The following is a 22,665-nucleotide window of genomic DNA, read 5'->3' on the forward strand; positions in this document are numbered from 1 at the left end:
GCTAAGTACAGTATTCCCCTTTATCTGTGGGTAGATATTTTTAAATATTTGAAGAGAAAAATAGTAAAATCTGTGATTTTTTTCTCTCCCCTCTTCACCAGTAAATATATATGTGTGTGTATCTTTTTTTTTTTTTTTTTTTTTTTTTTTTTTTGGTATGGTGGGCCAAATTAGTAAGGAGCAGAGTTCTGGGTCTGGCCCTTGTAGATGAGGCACAGAGGGTCCCGAGATAGTTTACTAGAAATGGAAAGCAATATGCGGAGGACATAGTACTAGGTCACCATCTTGAGGATTCTCAGAGTTCCTCTAGTTTGGGTGATAAAGAAAGTGTTAGGTCGGGAAGAGTTATGTTGAATTAGGTGAGGTGACCCACAGGCCAAATATAGTGGTCAATCCACTAATGGAAGTCCATTCCTTTCATTGAAAGCCTGTGGTTGAGCTACTTGGCTATCTGGGAGTGAAGGACAGAACTGTCAAACAACTTCCTCTCTTGTCAGAAGTCAGCACTTTGGCTGTGAGCTGCCATTATGTTATCACAGTTGTGCATCCGGGGAAGGTTATTTTCTGTTTTCCTTCACCACGTGAGAATCATTAATTAACTTGCAACAGTTACATTTATTTACCCAGAAAATGCAGCATCCTGGTGCTCTAGCTTTTGGGTCCAGTGTAGGAATTAGGTTTTGTGCACCCTTTGGGAACTCAGTGTCATTAGAGTGCAGGACTGCAAAGTGCATCCTGTAGTTGCGAATCACAAGCCATACCAGAGTGGACATTGGCTGACAGTTGCCCTGCAGAGCTCTGGTTGTCTGAGTCTGTATCGTGGAGGTTTCTGGGGTGGGTGGGTGGGTGTGTGTGTGTGTGTGTGTGTGTGTGTGTGTGTGTGTGTGTGTACATGCACATGTGCATTTGCTGATTCAGAGTCTGCACTCAGAAGCCAGACTAGCTCAGTTTGAATCTCACTTCAGCTGCATAGCCCCAGGCAAGCTAAATGCTCATTTGGGATTCAGTTTCTTTACCTGTAAGATAAGGTATCCCTACTGTTCTGTTTGGTGAACACTAGGGTTTACAGTAAGGGTTGAATGAGGTTGAAACATACTGGGAACAGTGCTCAGTGCAAATACATGATCAGTAAATGTTAAGTTTTTCTGTCACTGGTGGTTATAGATGTGGTATCTCTATCTCAAGAGAGAGTTTACTGTGAGACACTGCAAATTAAACTGCATTTCTTGATTTTGTCTCCTTTGAATAGATATGTTCCTTTAAGAAAATAACACTGCTGAGTGCCCATTATTAAAGAAAACAAAATCAAGGCACTGTCAACAAATCTGAAAACCATTATGCCTGAACAAAAAGTGGCCAGGCATTGTTGGAACCCAAGGAGAAAGCAGACAGACATCCATCAAGGAGGAGAAAACCTCTAAAAAAGTCACTTGCAAATCTGAGCTGTTGGTGCAAATCAGGTGTTAGATGCACTCGATGCAGGAGTGAGGAGAAATAGCAAGAAATGGAATGAATTCCATTCTCTTCCCTGCCCCTTCAGGAGTGTTAGGAAAATCACATCTAGTAATATTACCATTCACAGGAAGAACTGTTCACAATCAAACAGAGTGTGGAGTGGTAAATGCTGCACTGTCCTGAGAAAGACTAGACATGCGCACTTACAAAATCTGTTCAAACTAAGTTTCCTTTCTACCCACTAAAAAAATACTGTGTTTAACTACTTAAAATTTGGTTCTGCTCAGACTGCCTCTTGAAGATTTAGGAATTCACGCACAGAAGCACAGGTTGTATGTTAGTAAACTGGGAAAGGCTCTCAGAAGGAAGGAGAGAAAGAGGAATATAAGCCCTATTACTACAGGCGTAGACAGCTTTCACTACAAACGGGGTGGCTATGAAGTATGGAAGGCTTCATGAACACCCTATAAGTAGCTATAGCCCTACCCCATGCTCTTCAAGCTTTGATTCCCTCGACTGAAGTCTTGGCTTTAATGGACTTTGTCTCAACACAATAATTTTTTCTTGTGGGGCTTGTGAGAATAAGCACTGTATGATACTATGATACACATGCTAATGTCTACATCATAGCTACAATTGGTCTCATCTTGATTCTTTGCCATAAAATGAATAGTGACATTGCTAGATGTGGTAGTACACCCTGTAATCCAGAGCTTTCCAGGCTAAAGCAGGAGAACTGAGATTTGAAAGCAATGTTGGCTACCCAACAACTCCATGTCTCAAAAGTCAAGAGGGGACCTTGCTTTCTCAATGGAGGAACATGTGCCTAATATACACAAGGTTCCATACTCATACTCCATCCTCAGCATGGCAAATACTTGAGTCAATGAAATAGTTACGTCAGAATTATGTTTTCCTTGTATAGATCAGCAGTAAATGTAGGCTGCTTTGGAATAAAAAAGTAGTGACAAGCAGGATGCAGTCAACAGACATAGGTGCGAGAAAACTGTGTTCCATCACCAGGCCCAAGCAGAGGGAACTGGCCTTTTAAGGCAACAAAATTAACTATGAATTTGTAGCAAGAGGAGTATCTGAAAGAGGTTTTTAAGAATGGCCCATTGCATTTCAAGTTAGCGAAGGGACAACAGGGTAAAGACAATGTACTCTACCACACCGTAAAGCAAAGCCCTTAAAATCATACTATGGCATGAAGACAGACCTCACAAGACCACGAGCTATTTTAATGCTCATAAGATTTAAATGAATACTTCATCCTTTGCATGCCACTTACTGTACTGTACTGTACTGTTACCACTGGTGACACCAAAGCATTTGAAATCGGGTAGAAATTGCTAGAGGCCTCATCAGGGTAAAAGACTACTCCAAATACTTACGAATCCACGTGGTTCTCAAAGGACAGGAGGATGGGAAAAGGTGAAGTCTTGAACGCACACTCTGCGATGGCTTCTATGACTTCCTAAACAAGAACACATATATATTCAACACTGCATGCTCTGTGTACTTTCTTCTTGGACTTAAATTTATTAGTATGGTGGTGATGGTGGTGGTGGGGGAGGTCATTGTTTATTTTAGTCTTTGTGGGTGTCCAGTTTGATATCATTGCTATTTTTTAATCGCAGTTCTGGAGCAATTGGCTCCACAGCCTAAATCCTTATGTCTTCTTAGATCTGCTGGCCCAAACATTTCAAATACATGCTATCACGGGATATACAGTTTGGGGGTAGGCACTTTTCAGGTGGTGTATTTTCAAAGGCCATGCGTATTCTAACATGGATCAGTACTTGACTTTTCCTTTTATACTTGTTTTAAATGTTTATGTCCGGGCTGGAGCTGGAGCCCAGTGATAGAGTACTGCACCCTATTCTAGGTTAACAGTACTAGGTTCTGTACCCAATAATGAAAATATATGTTGTAAGCTTCAATAACTCTACACAAATTCCAGAAGATGGAAGTGCCATGATTAACTTAACTAGCCATGAACTGTCAGATAGGTACATTCTTCTTGAGAGAAGAAAAACTGAGTTGAATAATATGAACTCATTCATAGTCTCTCTCAGGTTTCCACATTATTATTCATTGTAAATTGTCCACAGTAATGAACAAATGATCAGATTGCAAAGCAGATCCACTATTGGACATTTGAGCATTATTTTTCCAAAGTGTTTTTCTTACTTCACTGATATTGAAGAACACTCTCATTTACTTATTTACGAGATGTATTAGTTTTTATAATGTGTGTGTGTGTGTGTGTGTGCACGTGTGCACGTGCGTGTGTTTGTTGTCTGCATGTATGTCTGTATACCATGTACATGGAGCATCCATAGAGCAGAAGAGGGCATCAGGCACCCTGGAACTGGCATTACAGACAATTGTGATCTGTCCTGTGGGTTCTGGGAATCAAATCCAGGTTCCCTGTAGGAACAACCAATGCTTTTAACCATTGAGTCACCTCCCTAGTCTCTCATTTATTGTTTAAGTGTTCAACCATCCATTCCTTTTAAATGTCACACTTCCATATACTGCTTTTTTTTTTTTAACATTTACTCCTTGCACATTCTCCTGTCCAGTTGTAATGTCTGCTTTCATTCTTTACACCGAATCCTTTCCCATGGACTTCTCTACTTTTCCAGTACAGTGCATAGCTTTCTTTTCTTTCAAATCTAACTGGTTAATTATGTATACAGTGTTCTAGCTGCATACATGCCTGCATGCCAGAAGAGGGCATCAGATCTCATTATAGATGGTTGTGAGCCACCATGTGTTTGCTAGGAATTGAACTCTGGTCCTCTGGAAGAATGGGCAATGCTCTTAAGCTCTGAGCCATCTCCCCAGACCCCTTATATCTTTCTTTATAGATATGTCATTAAGCTATTTCCCTTGTCCAGGAGTATAAATGATGCTTCCCAATTCTGCACTGCATTTGCATATGTCTTCTAAGAATGATGTGCTTGCATAGGGCAAGAACCACTCTTACTGTTTCTTAGAAGTGAATTCACAGATTGCTTTTCATACATAATCAATTCAACTTTCCATCACAGCCAAGTCCATCAAAATAAGTGCACTATAAAAAGCAAGTGATGTCAGGATGCCACATTTTTTTATGTCACACATTTGTGCACAGGTTGTAGATTCAAACAGATTCCCAACCAAACCACGCTTGTTCTCACTGTCACATAGGTATGGACTCCTGGTACCTTCTTAATGGGTATGGGCCAAACAGACAGGACACTGAAACTTCCCTCACCAGTCTTACAGAGGACTTAATTCTACTCTCAGCCCTCAGTCTGGTTGAACAAGAATTCTTTACCTATGCAACACTACAACCTTTACATTTGTAGAAGGAAAACGGAAGTTTGACTTTCTGTAGTCTAGTTACAATGCAGTGGCTCACATCTGCGGGCTCTCCCTGCATGCTGGTGGGGTCAGGAACTTCATTTCTATTTACAAAGAGGCCGGGAGGGGTGCACTATTACCACCTCTTTGCTGAGAAGCAATAAGGCTTGGGATAATGGGAAGATTTCCCAAGATCTTGCAGCCAGCAGTGCCAGAGCTGGTCCTGGAGCCCCACAGTTGATTTGGCAGCCAGGTGGAGAGCAGCACCTAACACCTCTTTCTCTCTTTCCCGCCCATCTTCTTTCTTCCTGTCTCTGGCCAGCTCTTCTTCATCTCTACAATACTTTTAGCTACTGGTTACTGGTTAAAACTCTACAAAATCTTCACATCAAATGAGACTGTTTTTTGTCTAACATTTTAAATTGCCTACAACTGAAAACTCTGGAAGTCCTCCTGGGGACTTTAGTTCTTTTTAATGTTTGAAAATATTTTGTAAGGTGCATATGATTGCTCAGGCTCAGAAAACTAGCAATGGCTAATATTTTTCATCCATGCTACATTAGTGGCATGTGTGTTAAAGTCCTTTCTTGTACTATTGTTTCCTATTACTCCAAGACCACATTCAGTAGCCTACTGTTTTAGTTAGGGTTTCTATCGCTGTGAAGAGACAACATGACCATGGCAATTCTTACATAGAAAACATTTAGTTGTGGTAGCTTGCTTGCAGTTCAGAGGTTCAGACGATTGTCATCATGACAGGACATGGCAGCATGCAGGCAGACATGGGGCTGGAGAGGTAGCTGCTACAAGTTGATATGTAGGCAACAGGAAGTAGACTATCTCACTGGGATGGCTTGAGCATATATGGGACCTCAAAGCCCACCTGCACAGTGACACACCTCCTCCAACATAGTCCCAATAGTGCCTCTCCCTTTGAGATCATTTTCTTTCAAGCCACCATACCTACTGAGCACACAGATCAACGACTAACTTACATTGGGAAAATTGTCCTTGAACAATTTTGCCCTTGACAGACAAGAGCAAGGGGAATTTGGATAGATGAACATTTATGGAGTCATATAAAATTATACCCTAAATTATTTTAAAAGACAAAGCCTTAATTTTAGAAGTGCTTGGATTGACCATTTTATCCATTTCCAACACATATTTGTATCCATTCTATTCCATACAATTACTGGTTAAAAGCAACTGTCTCAGGGGATGGAGTGGGAAGTGTGGTATCTGCTCTATGTAAAAAGGAAAGAAACTGAATGTGAGTGGAGAGAGTGAGACCGAAATGTGAATTTCAAAGACAGCCATCAGAAAAGACAAAGATAGGCAGTAATAAAAAAAAAAAAAAAAACCAGGAACAAAGATCTAGGGAGAAGAAGTAGAGGCAGGCCACAGCTCCAGGGCTGGCATAAGGAGGCTGACGTACAGCATCCCCCCTCTCCCTAGAACATAACATTTTATATTTGTCCATACAATAAGCAACAGGAATCCTTGCTTTGTGAGTTACATCACATGGCAGTGCTCAGGAACACGTAAACTAAGGGCAGATCAATGCTGTGGCACAAAAATGACAAATTTTGCACTCTGCTTATGTTGCAGCAGCAGTAAGCACTGAACTGTCAAATGCAGTCTCATCACACTGGGAAGATCAGTTCCAAATGCACAGGAAACAGTGGAAGGAACATTTCACTACCCACTAGCCTGTTATACATGGCATTGCACAGGAAACAATGGAGAAGCAGATTTCACTTACAAAGTAGACACAGGAAAGGCAATGGGCATGAAAGCGAGGCTATATTGTGATCGGTCTAGGATGGCAAAACTCCAAATCTTTATTGATTATCTCCTCTGTGTCAGATTCAATTCAATGCATTGAGGGTAGATGGAGTCACAGAATGAAGGGCCCTGTCTTTGTGGGGATTACATATTAGGAGACAATGGGCACAGCGATGAAGTTAAGCAGAATGTCCAAGGTGACTGGGTACCATGTAGGGGTGAGAGACTTTCTCTCTGAAGGGGGTGGGGCTATCACTAGTAGAGGTATGAAACAGAGAAGTCCTAGTATTCATTACTGGAGTGGTATCTGAGAGCACTTCAGAGATGCAAGCGGAGGACTTCAGAACAACCTGTGCAGGGATACAGGTGGCCTGGAAGACTCAGGGAACAGCGGGGAAGCTCACACAGTCCTTGTCATAAAGTGAGGGGAGTCAGTGGCAAGGATCAATTTGGGAAGGGGATGATGATGGAGAGCAGGAGGCCCCATCCCTCGTTCCTAATCTCACCATTACAAAGTTGTGATTCACAGGGGCTCAGGGAAAGCAGACTGCAATTGCGCAGAGGAGGGACTGGACTTATGTGAGGGAAGAGGAAGTCTCTAAGTGCCAGATTTAGGAGCTGTTCACACAGGCCCTGAACTGCCCTTCCAGAACTCTGAGTGAAGTGCCCTGTTCCTTCCTCACCTGGTTCCTGGAGAATGCAAACCTGCTGCTGAAATTTTCTGCTGCTCAGGCTACCATTTCCACTCCCCATTCCGCCCCCACTAACAAGTCTTTCCAAATCACATGAACAAGAGCATGGGGTAGAGGTCTGGAGGGTATGACTGGGCAATCTCTGGCCATCCGGGTTACCCTGTGCACCATCAAGCAGAGGGATGCAGCCCTGTGGACTTCCTGGTATCTTTAAGCCTCTAAAGCTGCCAATATTTGGACATGGTAGAGGAGCTTCTGCAGGAGTTCAGGCAGGGACATTCAGCGAGCGGAGACCAGGAACTCAGGGATATGACTGAAGAACCACTCATAGGTCAAGTGCACAGGAAGAGTCACTCCAAGGGAATCTGGTGGCTAAGGCTGGGGAGCCAATGCTTTGCTCCAAAGAAATAAGCCACAGAATGGAATGTGCTAGTTGCCTATTCTGTTCCCAGGGTCTCAAAAAATTGTAGATGAAACATTAAGAAAACAGAATTGCAACTCACAAGGAACTCTAAGAGGTGTAAGTGGGGGCAAAGTCAGGAAGGTGGATGAGTCTGCCAGGAGCTCAGGTGTAGTGTCCGGCCATCCCCACTCCTCCCAAGGCCAGGACCCTTTCCGCCATTGCCAGATGGAGGAAACCCTGACATGTGGGCTGCTCTCAGCTCTTGTCTCTGGCTCCAGGCTCTGCTTTTTCTTATAAAACCCAACTAAGTGAGACTGGGACGAAACAGGAGCTGAAAGGAAGAAAGGAAGCGGGGGTATTGAAATAAGATCATAAAAGACCCCTCTTTTCTTCCTCACTTAAGAATATTCAACATTTTCAGAGTGGTCTGTTTCAGGAGTGGATATAACTTTTATAGATTTTGGACAGGATTCGAGGCAATACTATATTGAATGCATTGTGAAAGTAAATGAAGATTGTTACTTTTCTCATTTTATGGCATTGTAATCTAAATCTTGAAAAACCTAATTACTGGGCAAGGAAGCACTTGTTTAGAATGCTACACTCTAGAGGGACCAACAGAGGCAGGAGCTGGGGTTCAAGGCTAGCTTAGGCTACACAGATCCAGTCTTTTAATCAACAACAACATATTCCACAGAGAAAGCATCCCACAGGCATTGGTAATCACATTACTGGCACAGGAGACATTGGTGCCAGCACAGTAGCTTACACCAGAAAATTCCATTTCTCTGAGTAAAAATTGGCCTGAAAACCCTGTCTCTTGCTTGCTATTCCACATGTTTCATTTGGTTACATCCCAAATACCCCAGGGATAAGATTAATTTCCTTAAATTTCAATCTTTTTAAAAATCCCACTTTGCCCAAGGTAGCCAAATGCCTTTCCATCTCTCCCCAGGCCTTCCATGGTAGAAGAAAGACTAAGCAAGAGTGCTTGGCTCTCTTTTTGACACAAGGCTTTGTCACCAATTCTGGTGAGACTAACATCTCACTAATTCCACACATCACTCTTAACCTCTCATCTTCAGTGACCTTGCCCCCATCATCTCGGTGACCCACACACTGGTACTACATAATTCTGGTCAATTAGGATAAGAGTTTATGGTCTTGAGCTACTTCTGATCAGAGATGCAGGTACACCTGGTCACATGTTCATGCCTAGAGACACAGGTACCCAGGTCACACAGCCATGCCTAGAAACTGGGCTCTTGCTTTCCAGCCCCTCTCCCCTGATTCTCCTCTGAAGTGCTGAAAAACCCAAGTCAACACAGACAACATGACTTATAAAGACACAATCATAAGATTATTTCTGCTACAACATCTAGTTTACCACACGGCAACCTAGTTTCCTTCAAAACATTTTCCAAATCACCCAATCAAAACCTATCCTGTCAGCCTGCCATAGCAAACTTCACTAAGACACTACAGTTTTCTGTAATAGAGGATTGTTATAGAGTCCACAAGAGCTTGGATAAAGGCAAGTCACATATTTATTGGGGAGTTACTTACGAATAACAAGGTAGAGAACTATTGTGATCTTTTGCCCAGGGGTACTGGAAATTGGGATCCGATCTGTGACCACCACCACCAAAGAGAGTTAGAACATGCATGCTTCTGTCCCTCCTTATCTGTCCCTCTATAGCACCTGAGACCAATGGGTCGGTACCCTAAGGCTACTGGCTAAATGAGTTCCCACAACAGTTTACCATGACATACACCATGACATACATGAGCAAAATACACACACACTTATTACTAGATCTGCACCATCAGAGGCCTCTAGCTGATAGACATCTACTTTTAATGCTATCATCACAGATTGGGACATTTTACATGCTGCTCATTTTACCTCTAAACCCCTGAAATCTCAAAATACTTTGAAACTTGATGTTTTTGTTACAGAGGTTGTATGCAGAAAGTTTTGGATTTTGGAATGTTTTGGATTTTTAGATTTTTCAGTTATGGGTGTTCAATCAGTAAAATCTAAGAAAATCTTCCCCAAACTAAAACAAACAAACAAACACACAACTCTGCAATCGGAAAGCTTTCTGGTGGCAAGCATTTCAGAAGAGACACTCAAATTATATAATTTAATGGTAGCAATTAATGCCATCTTCAAAATGAACAAAGCAAACAAGCTAGAAATATATGAAATGAAATTCACAAATCTTCCAATGTAGAGTGAAAAATGCAAGACAGAAAATAATGCAGACTAGAATAGTAGGCTTAGTAATATAAGCCAAACCATGTGGGCTCACACTGTTTAGGGATGTACTCAAAGGTGTACAGCTCTAAAATGTACAAAGTAGTATTCATCGTGACAGTCAAAAGAGCTACCCTCTTCAGACAGAGAGGGAATCCCCATTGGAATGGCTACATGGGGTTTGTTTTGGAGTTCTGTTTCTTGACTTAGATAGTAGATACATGAGAACACACGTTGATGGTAGGATGTACCTGTGTCACAAACAGTCTTTGTTTGAAGTATGTCTGACAACAGTAAAATACAAGAAAATGATGACTGGACAAATAACTTTGGCATCTCCTTTCCTAAGTCAGTAACGTTAGAATTTTGTTAGTAGCATACACTGCTGCTTTTTAGCTTCTGGATTCAAACACAGAGATGCTTCTCAGCCCATGAACTTCATTGTAACACCCAGATATCTGAGAAAGCTTTACCCCCATAGGGCCAGGTCTCCCAGCTGCCTTTTATCAACTTTGTTCATTCTACCTTGAAGGATATTTCTGTTGTCATGGTAAATCCATGGGTGATGACAGGCTCTTCCTCTGCTGTCCTTCCCTTCCAGCAGTCCAGCTCCACACAGCGACATCCAGACAGGAGCACCTGACGATACATCTCTACAGAGGAGTTCCCAGCCAACTGGCCAGCTGCAAAACAAAATCCAGAACCCCTTGAGTCAAGGAATGTATGGGGTGGGGCACTAGGGCTCCCTAGTGGTGGGTTGGGAGGAGAGGATAGGGTAGGATAAGGAAGGGTAAGAGAGGGTAAGAGAGAGGAGGGGAGGGGAGAGATGAAAGGTATTGTAATAGTAACAATGACACAAACTGATTATCTGCTTACTGGGAGTCAACTACAGGCCTTTGCAGTCAACAGTTAATCATGAAAAAAAGTAAACTGTCTGGTATAACTAATTTTTAAAAAATAGAATCCATTCCAGGTAATAAAAAGGGCACAAAGTAATTGAGTTTTTCTGGAGAATACATAGAAAAACACCATTCTGATCACTAAAGATACTTACTAAGTGAAGATGGCAGCCTGGGGGAATGCATAGAAAAACACTGTTCTGTTCACTGAAGATACTTAGTAAGTGAAGATGGCAGTGCTCCTCAAGGAACACTGAAATTTGGCTGCAGAAATTGACATTCTGACCCAAACATCTCATGGCAATATAGGGAGGGGTGCTTAATTAGCCAAGGTCATCTTGAAAAATATAAACAACCTTGGAAAAAACCCACTTTCCAATTTTAGAATTTACTACCAAGTTATAGTAATCAAGACAGTATGACACCATTATAGGAAGAATATGCAGGTAAATGCAATAGAAATGAAGGTTTATAAATAAAGCTTCAGGTTATGGTCAACTGACTTTCAATAAGATAGCCAATACAACTCAATACAGAAAAAATGTTCAATGAATCAACTGACTGGGGCAACAGTCAGCCATATGTGCCTCCACTCTCCCCCCGCCAAAAAAAAAAAAAAAAAGAGCTGGATCCCTATTTCACACCACATAGAATAAATTAATGCAAAACTGATCAAGTTGTAAATGTGAGAGCTTGAGAGCTAAAAATATGAAGGTCTTAGAAGAAACACAGGAAGCACCAAGGATTTGTGTAGCCAATACCAACAGCACAAAAAGAATAATAGGAAAACTTTTTAAAATTGATCTTTGTGTGCAGAGCTGAAATAACCTAGCAGAGCCGTTGTGTAGCTGTTAGTAGTGAGCTGGCGCCACCAATGCCCTCATAATTAGTTTTGGGCTTGACCTCCTATGTTCTTGTTAAATACAATGATTCTGAGGACGGGGGAAGTATGGCAATTGCCATTCAGAATTTGAAATACCATGTGAAAGGAGAAAGCATCACAACTGCCCTTAATACTTTAAAAATATAACATTAAATGATAACTATAAGTCAGACAAAAGGAGGAAGGAGAGGCTAGCAGGCTTTGTGAAGGTGCCTTAAGGGGCAGCTATTTCCTTCTAGTAAAATGTGGCTATTTATATATGTTTACTTTTTGATTTTTCTTTCTTTAGTTCTTTTAAATCTATAATGTGATTTTTTTCTTCTTGTTTTAGTCAAAAGAATGAACTCTAGAGTTATATATCTGACCCTGGGTGCATATTAAACTTTCTGAACTGCCCAAAATATAAGATTAGTATGTGGCCAGAGGCTTTCCAGTAAAGAAGGACATACCTAGTTCCTCCCTTCAGAATGAACACAAGTGGCCTTGTCAATTACCTGGACAGAAAACACCCCAAGGAAAGCTGTTTCTTCCAGAGATTTTAGAAAGCAATTCAAAGTACACCCAAAAAGTGGAGATTGACACTTGGGAGAGCTCTGATTAGTGCCTTTCCAGCTGGGGAGTGCTTCCCTCTGCCCTGTGTTCTTTTATCTTGTAAGAAGCTCCACCCATCTTGTATATTATTATCTGAGTGTCTTATCATGTGGATTGGGGATCTGAGAGGAACTGGTGAGATTAGACTGTGCTTCATTCTATGTTAACTCCATTCTATATAAAATATTGATTTCAGCTTGTGTCTCATCCTGAGATTTTACAAACAGCCTCTGACTCCAGTTTGAGTACAGATGTAGGAGCAGAATGCCTCTGTATCTTGATCGGCATGTGAGTACCACAATACGCCCAACACCACCCATGAAACAGAGCATGATATATGGCTTATTCTTAACTGTGAAAAGGGTGTTTCCCTATGAATTTATTGCCACAAATTGGTACCCATAAGCAGATGTATGTACCAAAACTGTATCAGTAAAACCAGATACCTGAATCTACCAAATACACTAGACTGAGAAAAGAATACAAGATTTGGGCCTCATAAAAAGGAGGGTAGTTAACACCATGATGACAATGACCCCTGTTGTGGAACAATCTTTTTGTACACTGTGAAGATGTGTTGATCCCATTGGTTTAATGAAGAGCTAAATGGTCACTAACTAGACAGGAAGAGATTAGGTGGAACTTTCGAACAGGAAGAGAGCTCTCTGAGATGAAGAAGGGCAGAGTCGCCAGCCAAACACAAAGGAAGCAAGACATGTACAAGATGAGGTGACAAACCATGAGCCACATGTTAACAAATAAATTAATAGAAACAGGTTAATTTAAGCTATAAGAGATAGCTAGAAACAAGCTTAAGCTATCTGCTGATAGCAGTCATGATTAGTAATAAGTCTCTGTGTGGTTATTTGGGAGCTGGCTGGTAGGACAGAGTATTTTGGTTACAGACCCTGCTAACCCGACTTAGAGTGTGCTCCAGAAACAGACTGGTTGCGAACACTCAACTGTCTCAGGGACTTCAGCTTGGCTCAGACACATTTTGAGGTAATCTATCTGACTTGCCATTTGCCCATAAGGACTGGGCCCGGTGCTCAATTACCGAGGCCTCCATGATACTTCATCTCACCTGGGCAGCTTGAGTAACCTAGTTTCTTTCTGACTCTGTGCTTGACTCTACATCAGCACCTCCAGCATTCCTCCAACAGAGTTAGCTGCCCAACTCCCAAATATAAAGTCTTTGCATCTGTATCAGCCTCCTGCTTCTGCTTCTTCAAAAGATCCTTTGGACTCCAAGATGGTGAGGCCTCTTCACCGTCTTGCAGCTATTCTGTAATCTTCATATATACACATACACAGACTTATGGTGTGATGGTTAGTATGTGACCTGAGAGTTAGTATCATTAGTCAAAACTGGAATAAAAGGAGTGCTGGGGGCCTGTGTCCAGACATCTCAGGAAATTAAGACTATTCAGCACATTGTAGCCAATAAAACTGATGTAACTTGTGGACTGATTGGGATTTAATAATTTTGGAGACTGTCCATGTTTCTGTCCGTGTTTCTGAAGAAGGGGACACATGACAGGAATCAAGAGTGAGATCTCTTATCACAAAATTACGCAATTGTGATAAAGAAGACACATGAGAGGTTTGAGGGCAGAGGCCACGGCACTGAAGGTCAGAACTGCTTCTTTTCCCCTTAAGAAGTTAAGGAAAATCACTAATTTACAAAATATTGCACTGCCAGTGGGGAACTAGCAGAGGGTAGAAGATGGTATCAAATCCCCTGGAAGGAGAATTAAGGTGGAGGATTATGAGTTGCCCTGTATTTGCTGGGACCTGAACCTGAATCCTATGGGAGACAATAAGTGCTCTTAAATATCAAACCATCTCTCTAGTCCTGGTAGCCGTAATTTCTTGATAGAATTTTTTAAAAAAATATTAATAGTAAATACATTTTGAAACAGATCTTTTATCAAACATGAAAATTGAAGTATGATTTCTATGTCAAAAGTTTATTTGACCAATACATCAGAAACCTGTATGTCTTGATTTACTTGTTTGTTTGTTTAGTTATTGAATCATGGGCTTACCCTGTAGTCTAGGCTAGCCTCAAATTAAAATCCCTCCTGCCTCTCCCTCCTTAGTGTTGAGAATACTGGCATGCTTTCTCTCCTGTGCTCTTTTGGATCTTCCTTTATAGCCAACAAAAGATGGCTTGTCGATAAAAACTGTCAAAATGACTGTGAAATGGACAACATCTGTCCTGCGGAGACACACAGGGGAAAGGAAATGGGATTAGGCCAACTGGCTTAATTTTATTTTATATGCATGGCACAATACCCAACCATCAGCATAAAAAAGGATGGCACTCTACAGTGCTATACAGCTCTAGCAAAGGCACCAAAAGGCTGATTAAGTACATTTGCATAATCACTTTTCTTTACTAGAAAAATTAGGACATTTAAAAGTGCAAATGGATTTGCAAAGACAAAAAAAAAAAAAAAAAAGCTGACAGAACAACCTGGGAAACTCCTGATGCAGGATAATCAATTTGCCATTTATGATTGTCTCAAAGTTTATTGTTTCTGCAAAACTGTCCCCATCTCTGCTGCATAAAGGACAAGGCAGGCAGAGGGTCGGAGTGAAAATTAACACTGTTGTTACTCCTAAATTTCTGAACTACAGGAAGTGAAGAATTGAAATAATTGTGAGATTAATGCATCAAAAGGTTTGTTCCTGCACAAAACAGCATTAGAATGAAATAACAGAGTAGGTGTACATGTATCTGTATGCTATTTTGAAGGCCAGTGTTAACTGCCACCTTTATAGATTCTAGAATCACCTGGGGGATGGACTTCTGGGCATACCTGTGGGGAATTACCTTCATTTTGTTAACTGAGGTAAGAAGACCACCTACTGCACTTATCATCCATGATGGCTATTCTTGGTTGTCAACCTGACTACATCTGAAATTAATTAAAACTGCAAAAATGGCTCAGCACCCCTGTAAGGGAGTTTTTTTCTTAATTGGATCATTTGAAGTGGAAAGATCCACTTCTGATCTGAATCTCTGAGGTGGAAGAAACATCTTTAATCTCCATCTTTTGAAGTAGGAAGACCCACCTTTAATCTGAGCCGTGCCTTTTGCTAGAAGCCTATAAGGACATGGAAGAGGGAAGCTATCTCTCTTTGTCTGCTTCCTCTTGCCCTTTCCAGCAAGTCCATTCTTTCATTGGCATTAGAGCATACTTCTTTGGGATTCCAGGATCTATTAAAGACCAGCTGACATATCCAGACTCATGGACTGAACAACTACTTGATTCTTGGACCTTCTGTCATAGTCACCCATTGTTGGGTTAGCTGGACCAAAGTGTGTGAGTCATTCTTATATATATGAATGGCTAGACAGTTCCCCATAGGCATGTCCACCCACCCACCCACCCATCCATGAGTTCTGTTTCGCTAGAGAACCCTGACTAATTTAATATCATCCCCAGTCTAGGATCCTGGGGTAAAGGGAGCTAAGTAGCATTCTGAACTCATTCAACCCTCGGCCTGTTTGTGGTTGCCAAGTGACCAATCGCTTCAAGCTCTTGCCACCCAGTTTCCCTACCATGATTACATGGGCCCTTGATCTGTGACTCAGGATAAACCCTTGTTTCTTTAAGGTGTTTTTTCCCCCCAGAGTATTTAATCACAACAACAGGAAATTTAGCTCTCTGGGGGTTGTGAAAGATGTGTTACTAATGACACCAACACCATGACACAGTGTAAAATTCCTGTCTACATTGTCAATACTTTGTTAAGCTTGCCTACTTTTCTGAAGTGTAACTTTCTTTTTTCTTCCTTTTATCTCAGTTGTCAAACATGGACATGTTCTCTGGAGCACTCAAGGTTTTTTCATTCTTTTGTCAAAGTTATCCCATTCCTACCCTCCACCCCAATGTGCAAATATTTTCTCCTTCTCTTTCTCCTTCTTCTTCCTCCTCCTCTTCCTCCTTCATCTCCCTCTTCAAGAGCAGCTGGTAAGATTTAAACTTGCTTTTCCCTACTGCTAGGTTGTTGTTGATTTAAACTCTTATAACAACCTGAGAAGGGACCCTGATTTTCCTGGTTGCCAGGATTGATTGCGGCATAAGCTTTAGAGATTGCCAGCCTTTTTTTTTTTTTTTTTTTCAATAGCCCATTGAGTTAGTGCTACCTTCAGTCTAAATCGACCTTCTCCCTCTCCCCAACTTCCTGACAGGTAGAGTTTGGGGCTTACAGGAATGCAGTTAGTTTACTTGGTAACCCCTCCTTATGCAGTTAGGGTATTTAGCAACTCCGGAGATCTCTTCCCATGCTAACCAGCTGCTTATCTCTACCTGCATTTCTTCTTAGCCTATATCCTGTTCACCTTCAGTGACCTATGACTAAGAACATCCTGAGGTCCTGTTACCAGGCAATGACCTCTCCCCTCTGAATCCCCACCTTATCTAGCTTCCTGCCCTAACCACTATATAGCATGCTTGAGAAAAATAAAATTTTGCAGCTTAATCAGAAATCCTGTCTTGCTGATGGTTTCTTGCATCTCCTGTCCTTCATTCCAGGTCCTTTGGGGTTCAGGCCCTTGTTGCTGCACTGCTGGCCAGGGTATCTGGTAACATTTGCCATCCTAGGCAAAAATTCCAAAATTTTTTTGTAGTACCATAAGATGCTGCAGGGAGCTTTGTTTTAGTTGAAGACACATGCCATGGTTGTGGAGAGATGGGCTATTATAAGGGCAAAGCCAATATTATCATGGGCTATTTTAGATTCACCAGCAGTCAACCATCTTTACTGTGTGTGTGCTTGCGTGCAAGCTTGTGTGTGTGTTTGTGTGCACACCCACATACATACAAGGGCATATGTTGAAGAGATCATACTATGTAATTCTGATTTTAGTCTTTCTGCCTTAGCTTTCTAAGGGTCCTAGTAATGGTTTCAATTCCTTCCCTTCTCTATCAGACCTCATAACCTGTGACTATTTGATACCTGTATCTCCAGACAAATAGCAGACCTCCAGCCCTCACCAATCCAAATGCAATGATGAGATGACATTTGGACCCATGACAGAGTTCATTCCCTTACTGCACCCTGCTCAATTTGGCTCCCATCAATGCCCTTGAAATTGGTACATGTGGTCTTTAATGTTTTCCTTGTGTTTGGTGACTACAAAACTTCATACAACCTCTTCTATATTGGAGCCTATCACTCAGGATAACATGGGTCTCTGTCCCTGGGGCGGGCTTGCTTATATCTGGCTCAGAATAAACCATTTTCTTGTCTCCTTTAAAAGCAGAGACATTATGTCGGCAGTAACTAAGTGAAACTGGAGTGCTCTATCATAAATGATTCAAAGTACTTTTATAAACATTTCTGTGAATTGGCTTACTGATACATTCATCATTCAAACAACAATTGGAAGGAATTGAATGTACTCTATGTAAAGTGTGGGGTTTGTGAGATGAAAAGTAGTGTGAAGACATTAAAGTCTGTTTACCGCCCAGACCCTACAGCTTGCAAAAATCCTTCCAAAGTAAATTTCTCACTCATTCTTAAAATAAACACTATTTGTAAGAAATGGAATGTCCCAAAGAAAGCATATGTTGAGAAAAAAAAATCCATATCCCCAATTCTCCCATTTTTTGGAATTCACATTGGAATTCACATTACATTTCTTGGATGTGTTATAATTTTCATTTTTCTCTTTTTCTCCCTAAAGTCTTCAGTTTAATTTATTTTTATCCCTGAAATTCTTTACTTCATGTACCATATCCTCTCACTACATTTCCATATGACTGGGGCTATGGACTAGTGATATGTCCTGAGTCATTCAACCCTTGGTATTTCTAAAACCATTCATTGATATCACTACTGCCTGGCCAACAACACTCGCTGCAATTTACTCTAACCTTGTGAAGGAACTCCAAGCTGCAGTTCCTTCCCTGATAGATTTATAATGGGGCCTAGGTTGGTCTGCAGGGCCTTCCTTGCCTTCATCATTTGTGGAAGTGCTGGTTGTAATCCCTGGGGAGATGAGTCTGATGCCAGGGAGTAAAAAGACCAGAAATTGGAAATTAACTGCTTTCCTACTACAATCTTTGGAGGAATTTCTCCTGCTTTAAAGCCTGTCCAGTAGCTGTCACCTTTTATGCTTACCACTGTTGTGATGTTTCCCTTCAAAGTGATATGCTTTCAGAAAGGGATGCACCTGTCAACTTGGTGTCCTCCTTCTGTGGACACTGTCACCTTCAATAAATGGAGATGGGCACTGTTTTTTTGTCAACTTTCAATTCTGTGGCACTCTTTCAGGGCATGTGACCTCACAGCTGCACAGTTACCAAGAATGCACTGAATTCACTGCTGTCCCACTGAAAACACTAGACTCTCTTGATTATAGATTCCAGCAACATTAAAGGGCTTAACTGAGACCCTATGGAAGATACAAAGTCATTCCTTCTCCTAGGAAAATCAATTTCATTCCTAAGTCTTATTGTTGATAGATGTATCCTCTCTCTCTCTCTCTCTTATCTCTCTCTCTCCCTCCTTCTCCCCTCCCCCCTCTGTGTGTGTGTGTGTGTTGCCAAACATGCTATCTATGGGAAGTAATGTTACAGAGCATGCAAAAATAAGCACACACCTTATCATCTGGCAGGGGAGTGAAATATGAATGATAATGGTTCTTGAATAGCACAGAGTTTAAACACTCCTCACAATCCTATACTTTCTTTCTCTTCCTTCTACTTCTCCTTGCCAACAGAACATTATATTTAGGGTTCAATAGGCTTCAGTCTCTCCTCCCAGCCTTGAAAAATAAATCTAGAATCTTCTCGTGCTATCATAGCAACTCCATACTCATGGAGGTGGTCAGCATCGCCTATGGTGTAATTCTGACAATATGTGATAATAATGGAAAGAATGCAGGGTGGGGCCAGAGGAGTGGCTTAGGGGACCTCTAGATACTTCACTCTCAAAGAGAGTCATACAGCAGAGACTTTCATGGAAGTAGATATAGATATCAGTCAGAGAAAGCCCATGCTTAGGATGCATGGTCAACCGAAAACATAGAGACCCAAAAGACAGGGAGGTACCTGGGTGCCTGACGATGTTCATGAATCCCTGACTGGGTCAGGACTCAGCAGCTGATATTTTGCTGCGCAAGGTATAAATTCCTCATTCATTAGGTCACATAGATGGTATCTAATCATGAAGCCACAGGGACCCGTGCTCTTTTAATTTATCTTCATTTTATAAAGAAGCCAATGTAAGAGTGCCATTTAAAGGTAAATTCAAGCAGGGCCTATTTATTTCCTAAGTTTGTTTTCTAAGAAGTTTATTCTACCACTCAACTTTCTCAGACCTATGTGTAATTTAAATTAAACAAAAGTGATAAAAGCTTGCACACGCTATGGTCTTCTGAATGGGAAAGAGGTAAAAGAAGGTAGTGGATGGCATTCAGCTTTGGGTGAATGATGGTTGGTCCACAAGGGAACAATCAGGCTTTTTCTGAAGCCAAGAAAGCATATAAGAGAAGAGAATAACTATCTGAGACCTTCGATAACATAATTTAATCAATCAGATTACTGTGGTAACTAATTATAGTTTTTCTCAACATTAAATCTCAAATCTTGTATCTGTTGTACATGGGACAAGGATACTAATGAGGCAATGGCATAGAACATAGCCTCCTTTATATAGAACCATAATCTTTCAGATTTTTGGAGACTGTGAAATTTTATGAGCCAGCTATGGTACCAGTTGAAATGATTGTGTATTATGTCGCCTGCGGAGAGGCTTTGACTTTACTCCTCTTTGAGCCCCTGGGATAGATTCCTTAGAGAGACCATAACTTAAAGCATAATCACTACAGGTACACTACCAAGGTTGTCCCAAACTCTGAAAAATGACCAATGTTACTAATGACCAGCATGTCCTATGCATATGTTTTATTAATCTGATGTATTTTTCCTTTTGGAACATCTTCATATCTAACGAGGAGGCATTAATAGGGACAGAGAAGACATAAGTCAGGGACTGCCAAACAGATTCCTTTCTCGGGCTGTATATATTTAATTTTTATAATCTCTTCAAAGATATCAAAAGAAAATAACCCAAGTTTTAAAATTCTTCTTTTTTTTGCGTTGAGAGTGGAGTACCTCAGAAACACAAGTTCTTAAAATTCTCCAAGGAGAGTAGTTTGGTGACAGGGTGGCCAGGAGTGGTGATCACCCAGGTCACTCAGTTTTACCTCCTCTGGTCAGAATACAGTTCCATTGGTACCGCCCTCTGCTTGAGCATAGCATTGCTTATGCTCAGGTGTATGGAACCCTCCTTAGGCTACCATGTGTGCCTATGAAATCAGATTTCTGTAGTTTCTGTTTGTTTTACAAGTGAATATGAAGAACGGTTATGCACCTGAAAAAAAATCCAAGACAGCAGACAGGCAAAGGGGCCTGCAATCCACGTTTAAAATCTAGTTTATTTCTTAGCCAATGATTTTTAAATTTAATTGAATTCTGCATTAGGCTTTTGTTATGATTTTTTTTTTATTTTAGAGCATGTTTAAATGATTTGGGGGAGTTTGAATTTTTATTACAGAGACAGTCATAATTATTCAAAGGTCTCTGGGAAATAGGAGTATTATATTTTATTCATTTTGTGTGTAATTAAAGCAGCAGTCTCACTACTGGCATATGAAATAGAGTCACGTTTTGACCCATAAATCAAAACACGACTTTTCAAGTAAAATCTTGAAAGCCTGTGGGAAGTATTTCCTTCCTTCTTTCCCTCTCTCCTTCCCTTCCCTTCCTTCTTGATTATATGGTATTCTCAATTCCCTTACAGTAAAGAGAATGCTTTGATCTAGGAAAGTGTCACATAGTGAAAATTTATTTGATCCAATTCAAATCTGCGTAATACAGACCACGGCACAACAGCTCAAAGGACAGCAAGAAAACAAGAGGAACACCCAGGATATCACAACAGCAGTCAGCAGCACTCGTGGGTTAAAATCTGTTTCTAGAAACGTGTACATGGATGCTACTAGAAATCAAATAATGAGATTGAATAGTCAGAAATCCTGTGATGTAAATTAGATACAGAACGGTGAAGGTGCTGGCTTGGACTCTTTTTTTCAGTAAATAGTCAGTAGATTGGTGATGCCATTCAGTGTGAGCACTTGCCTACCTTGATATGCTCTGGGCTGCATGCTAGAACAGGGGAAAAGGTGAGTCCTTGTATTTCTTAGCAGCTAAACACTGCACCTTCCGAAAATTGTTAGCCATTAATAAGCAAATATCATCTCTTGCTTTTATTAATGTATAATAGTGTATAATTAGTGTATATAATTAGTGTATAGTAGTGCATAGAATAGTGAGCTTCCCTATGAAATTTCCATGCATATTTGTAATGTACTTTGATCTTATTTGTCCCATTTACCCTCTGTTGTCCTCTTTCTCCTTCTCCTTCTTACTGGTCCCCTTTCCATCCCTAGAGTGGTGCCTCATCTGTTTTCAGGTATGCATTAAAAAAAAAAAGGGTTTATTTGTTTGTTTGTTTAGTATGTATACAGTGTTCTGTCTGCATGTATGCTTACAGGCCAGAAGAGGGCACCCGATCTCATTACGGAAGGTTGTGAGGCACAATGTGGTTGCTGGGAATTGAACTCAGGACCTCTGGAAGAACAGTCAGTGCTCCTAACCTCTGAAACATTTCTCCAGGCCCAGGTATACATTTTTAAAGTGTGATCTCTAATTGCATCCATTTTCCTGAAAAATGTCAAACACTCTGTTCTCAGTTGTGTTTATATACTATTTGCTTTAGGGAGGCTGGGTCCATATCCTGGCTTTTGGAAAGTGAAAAACCCACTTGGATAGGATATCTCTTGTATGCTGAGTTGGATTTCTTTAGATCCACATTCAAGAATGGTGTAGCTACACGAAAAAGGAGTTCTTTTTTCAGATATTTTTTTTTTGAAACCTGTCCCCAGCCTAGCATAATGGAGCCTGACTGCTCACTCTGTGACCAAAGAGCAAAGTTATGCTCAGGGAGGAGGATGTTAGTGATTGCCAAGAAATTAATTTGTGTGAAAAACCATTGCTGAAGTTTAATTTATAAAAAGAAACCATCAAGGGAATTCTGAACTATATTCTTTGTGTTCAATTCTGCTTGTGTTTCAAAACACAATACTATTGTGTTTCAATACTGAGTAATTTTCCCATAACTGTTATTGTGATATTACAATGTAATACAATATATCATCAACAATTGTATAATATTTTTAGCAATTGCAGTAACTTGTTAATACTAAAATTACTTATGGGAACATTAGTAACCTGTAGAATTAAAAATGTAAGTTGGGA

General features: G+C 40.8%; 1 protein-coding gene across 2 annotated transcripts in view; it reads right to left on the reverse strand.

Annotated features, from left to right (window-relative positions):
• Plcb1 (phospholipase C beta 1) overlaps positions 1–22,665 on the reverse strand; it is a 648,366-nt gene that overhangs the window by 146,482 nt on the left and 479,219 nt on the right. For both annotated transcript variants that reach the window (XM_051183312.1, XM_051183313.1), the window contains exons 11-12: positions 10,478–10,635; positions 2,850–2,932 (exon numbers count right to left, since the gene is read on the reverse strand). In XM_051183312.1, the coding sequence (XP_051039269.1) occupies positions 2,850–2,932; positions 10,478–10,635 (241 nt within the window). The remainder of the gene's footprint in view (positions 1–2,849; positions 2,933–10,477; positions 10,636–22,665) is intronic.

This window comes from Phodopus roborovskii, unplaced genomic scaffold (assembly GCF_943737965.1).
Source record: "Phodopus roborovskii unplaced genomic scaffold, PHOROB, whole genome shotgun sequence".
Classification (NCBI taxonomy): Eukaryota; Metazoa; Chordata; class Mammalia; order Rodentia; family Cricetidae; genus Phodopus; species Phodopus roborovskii.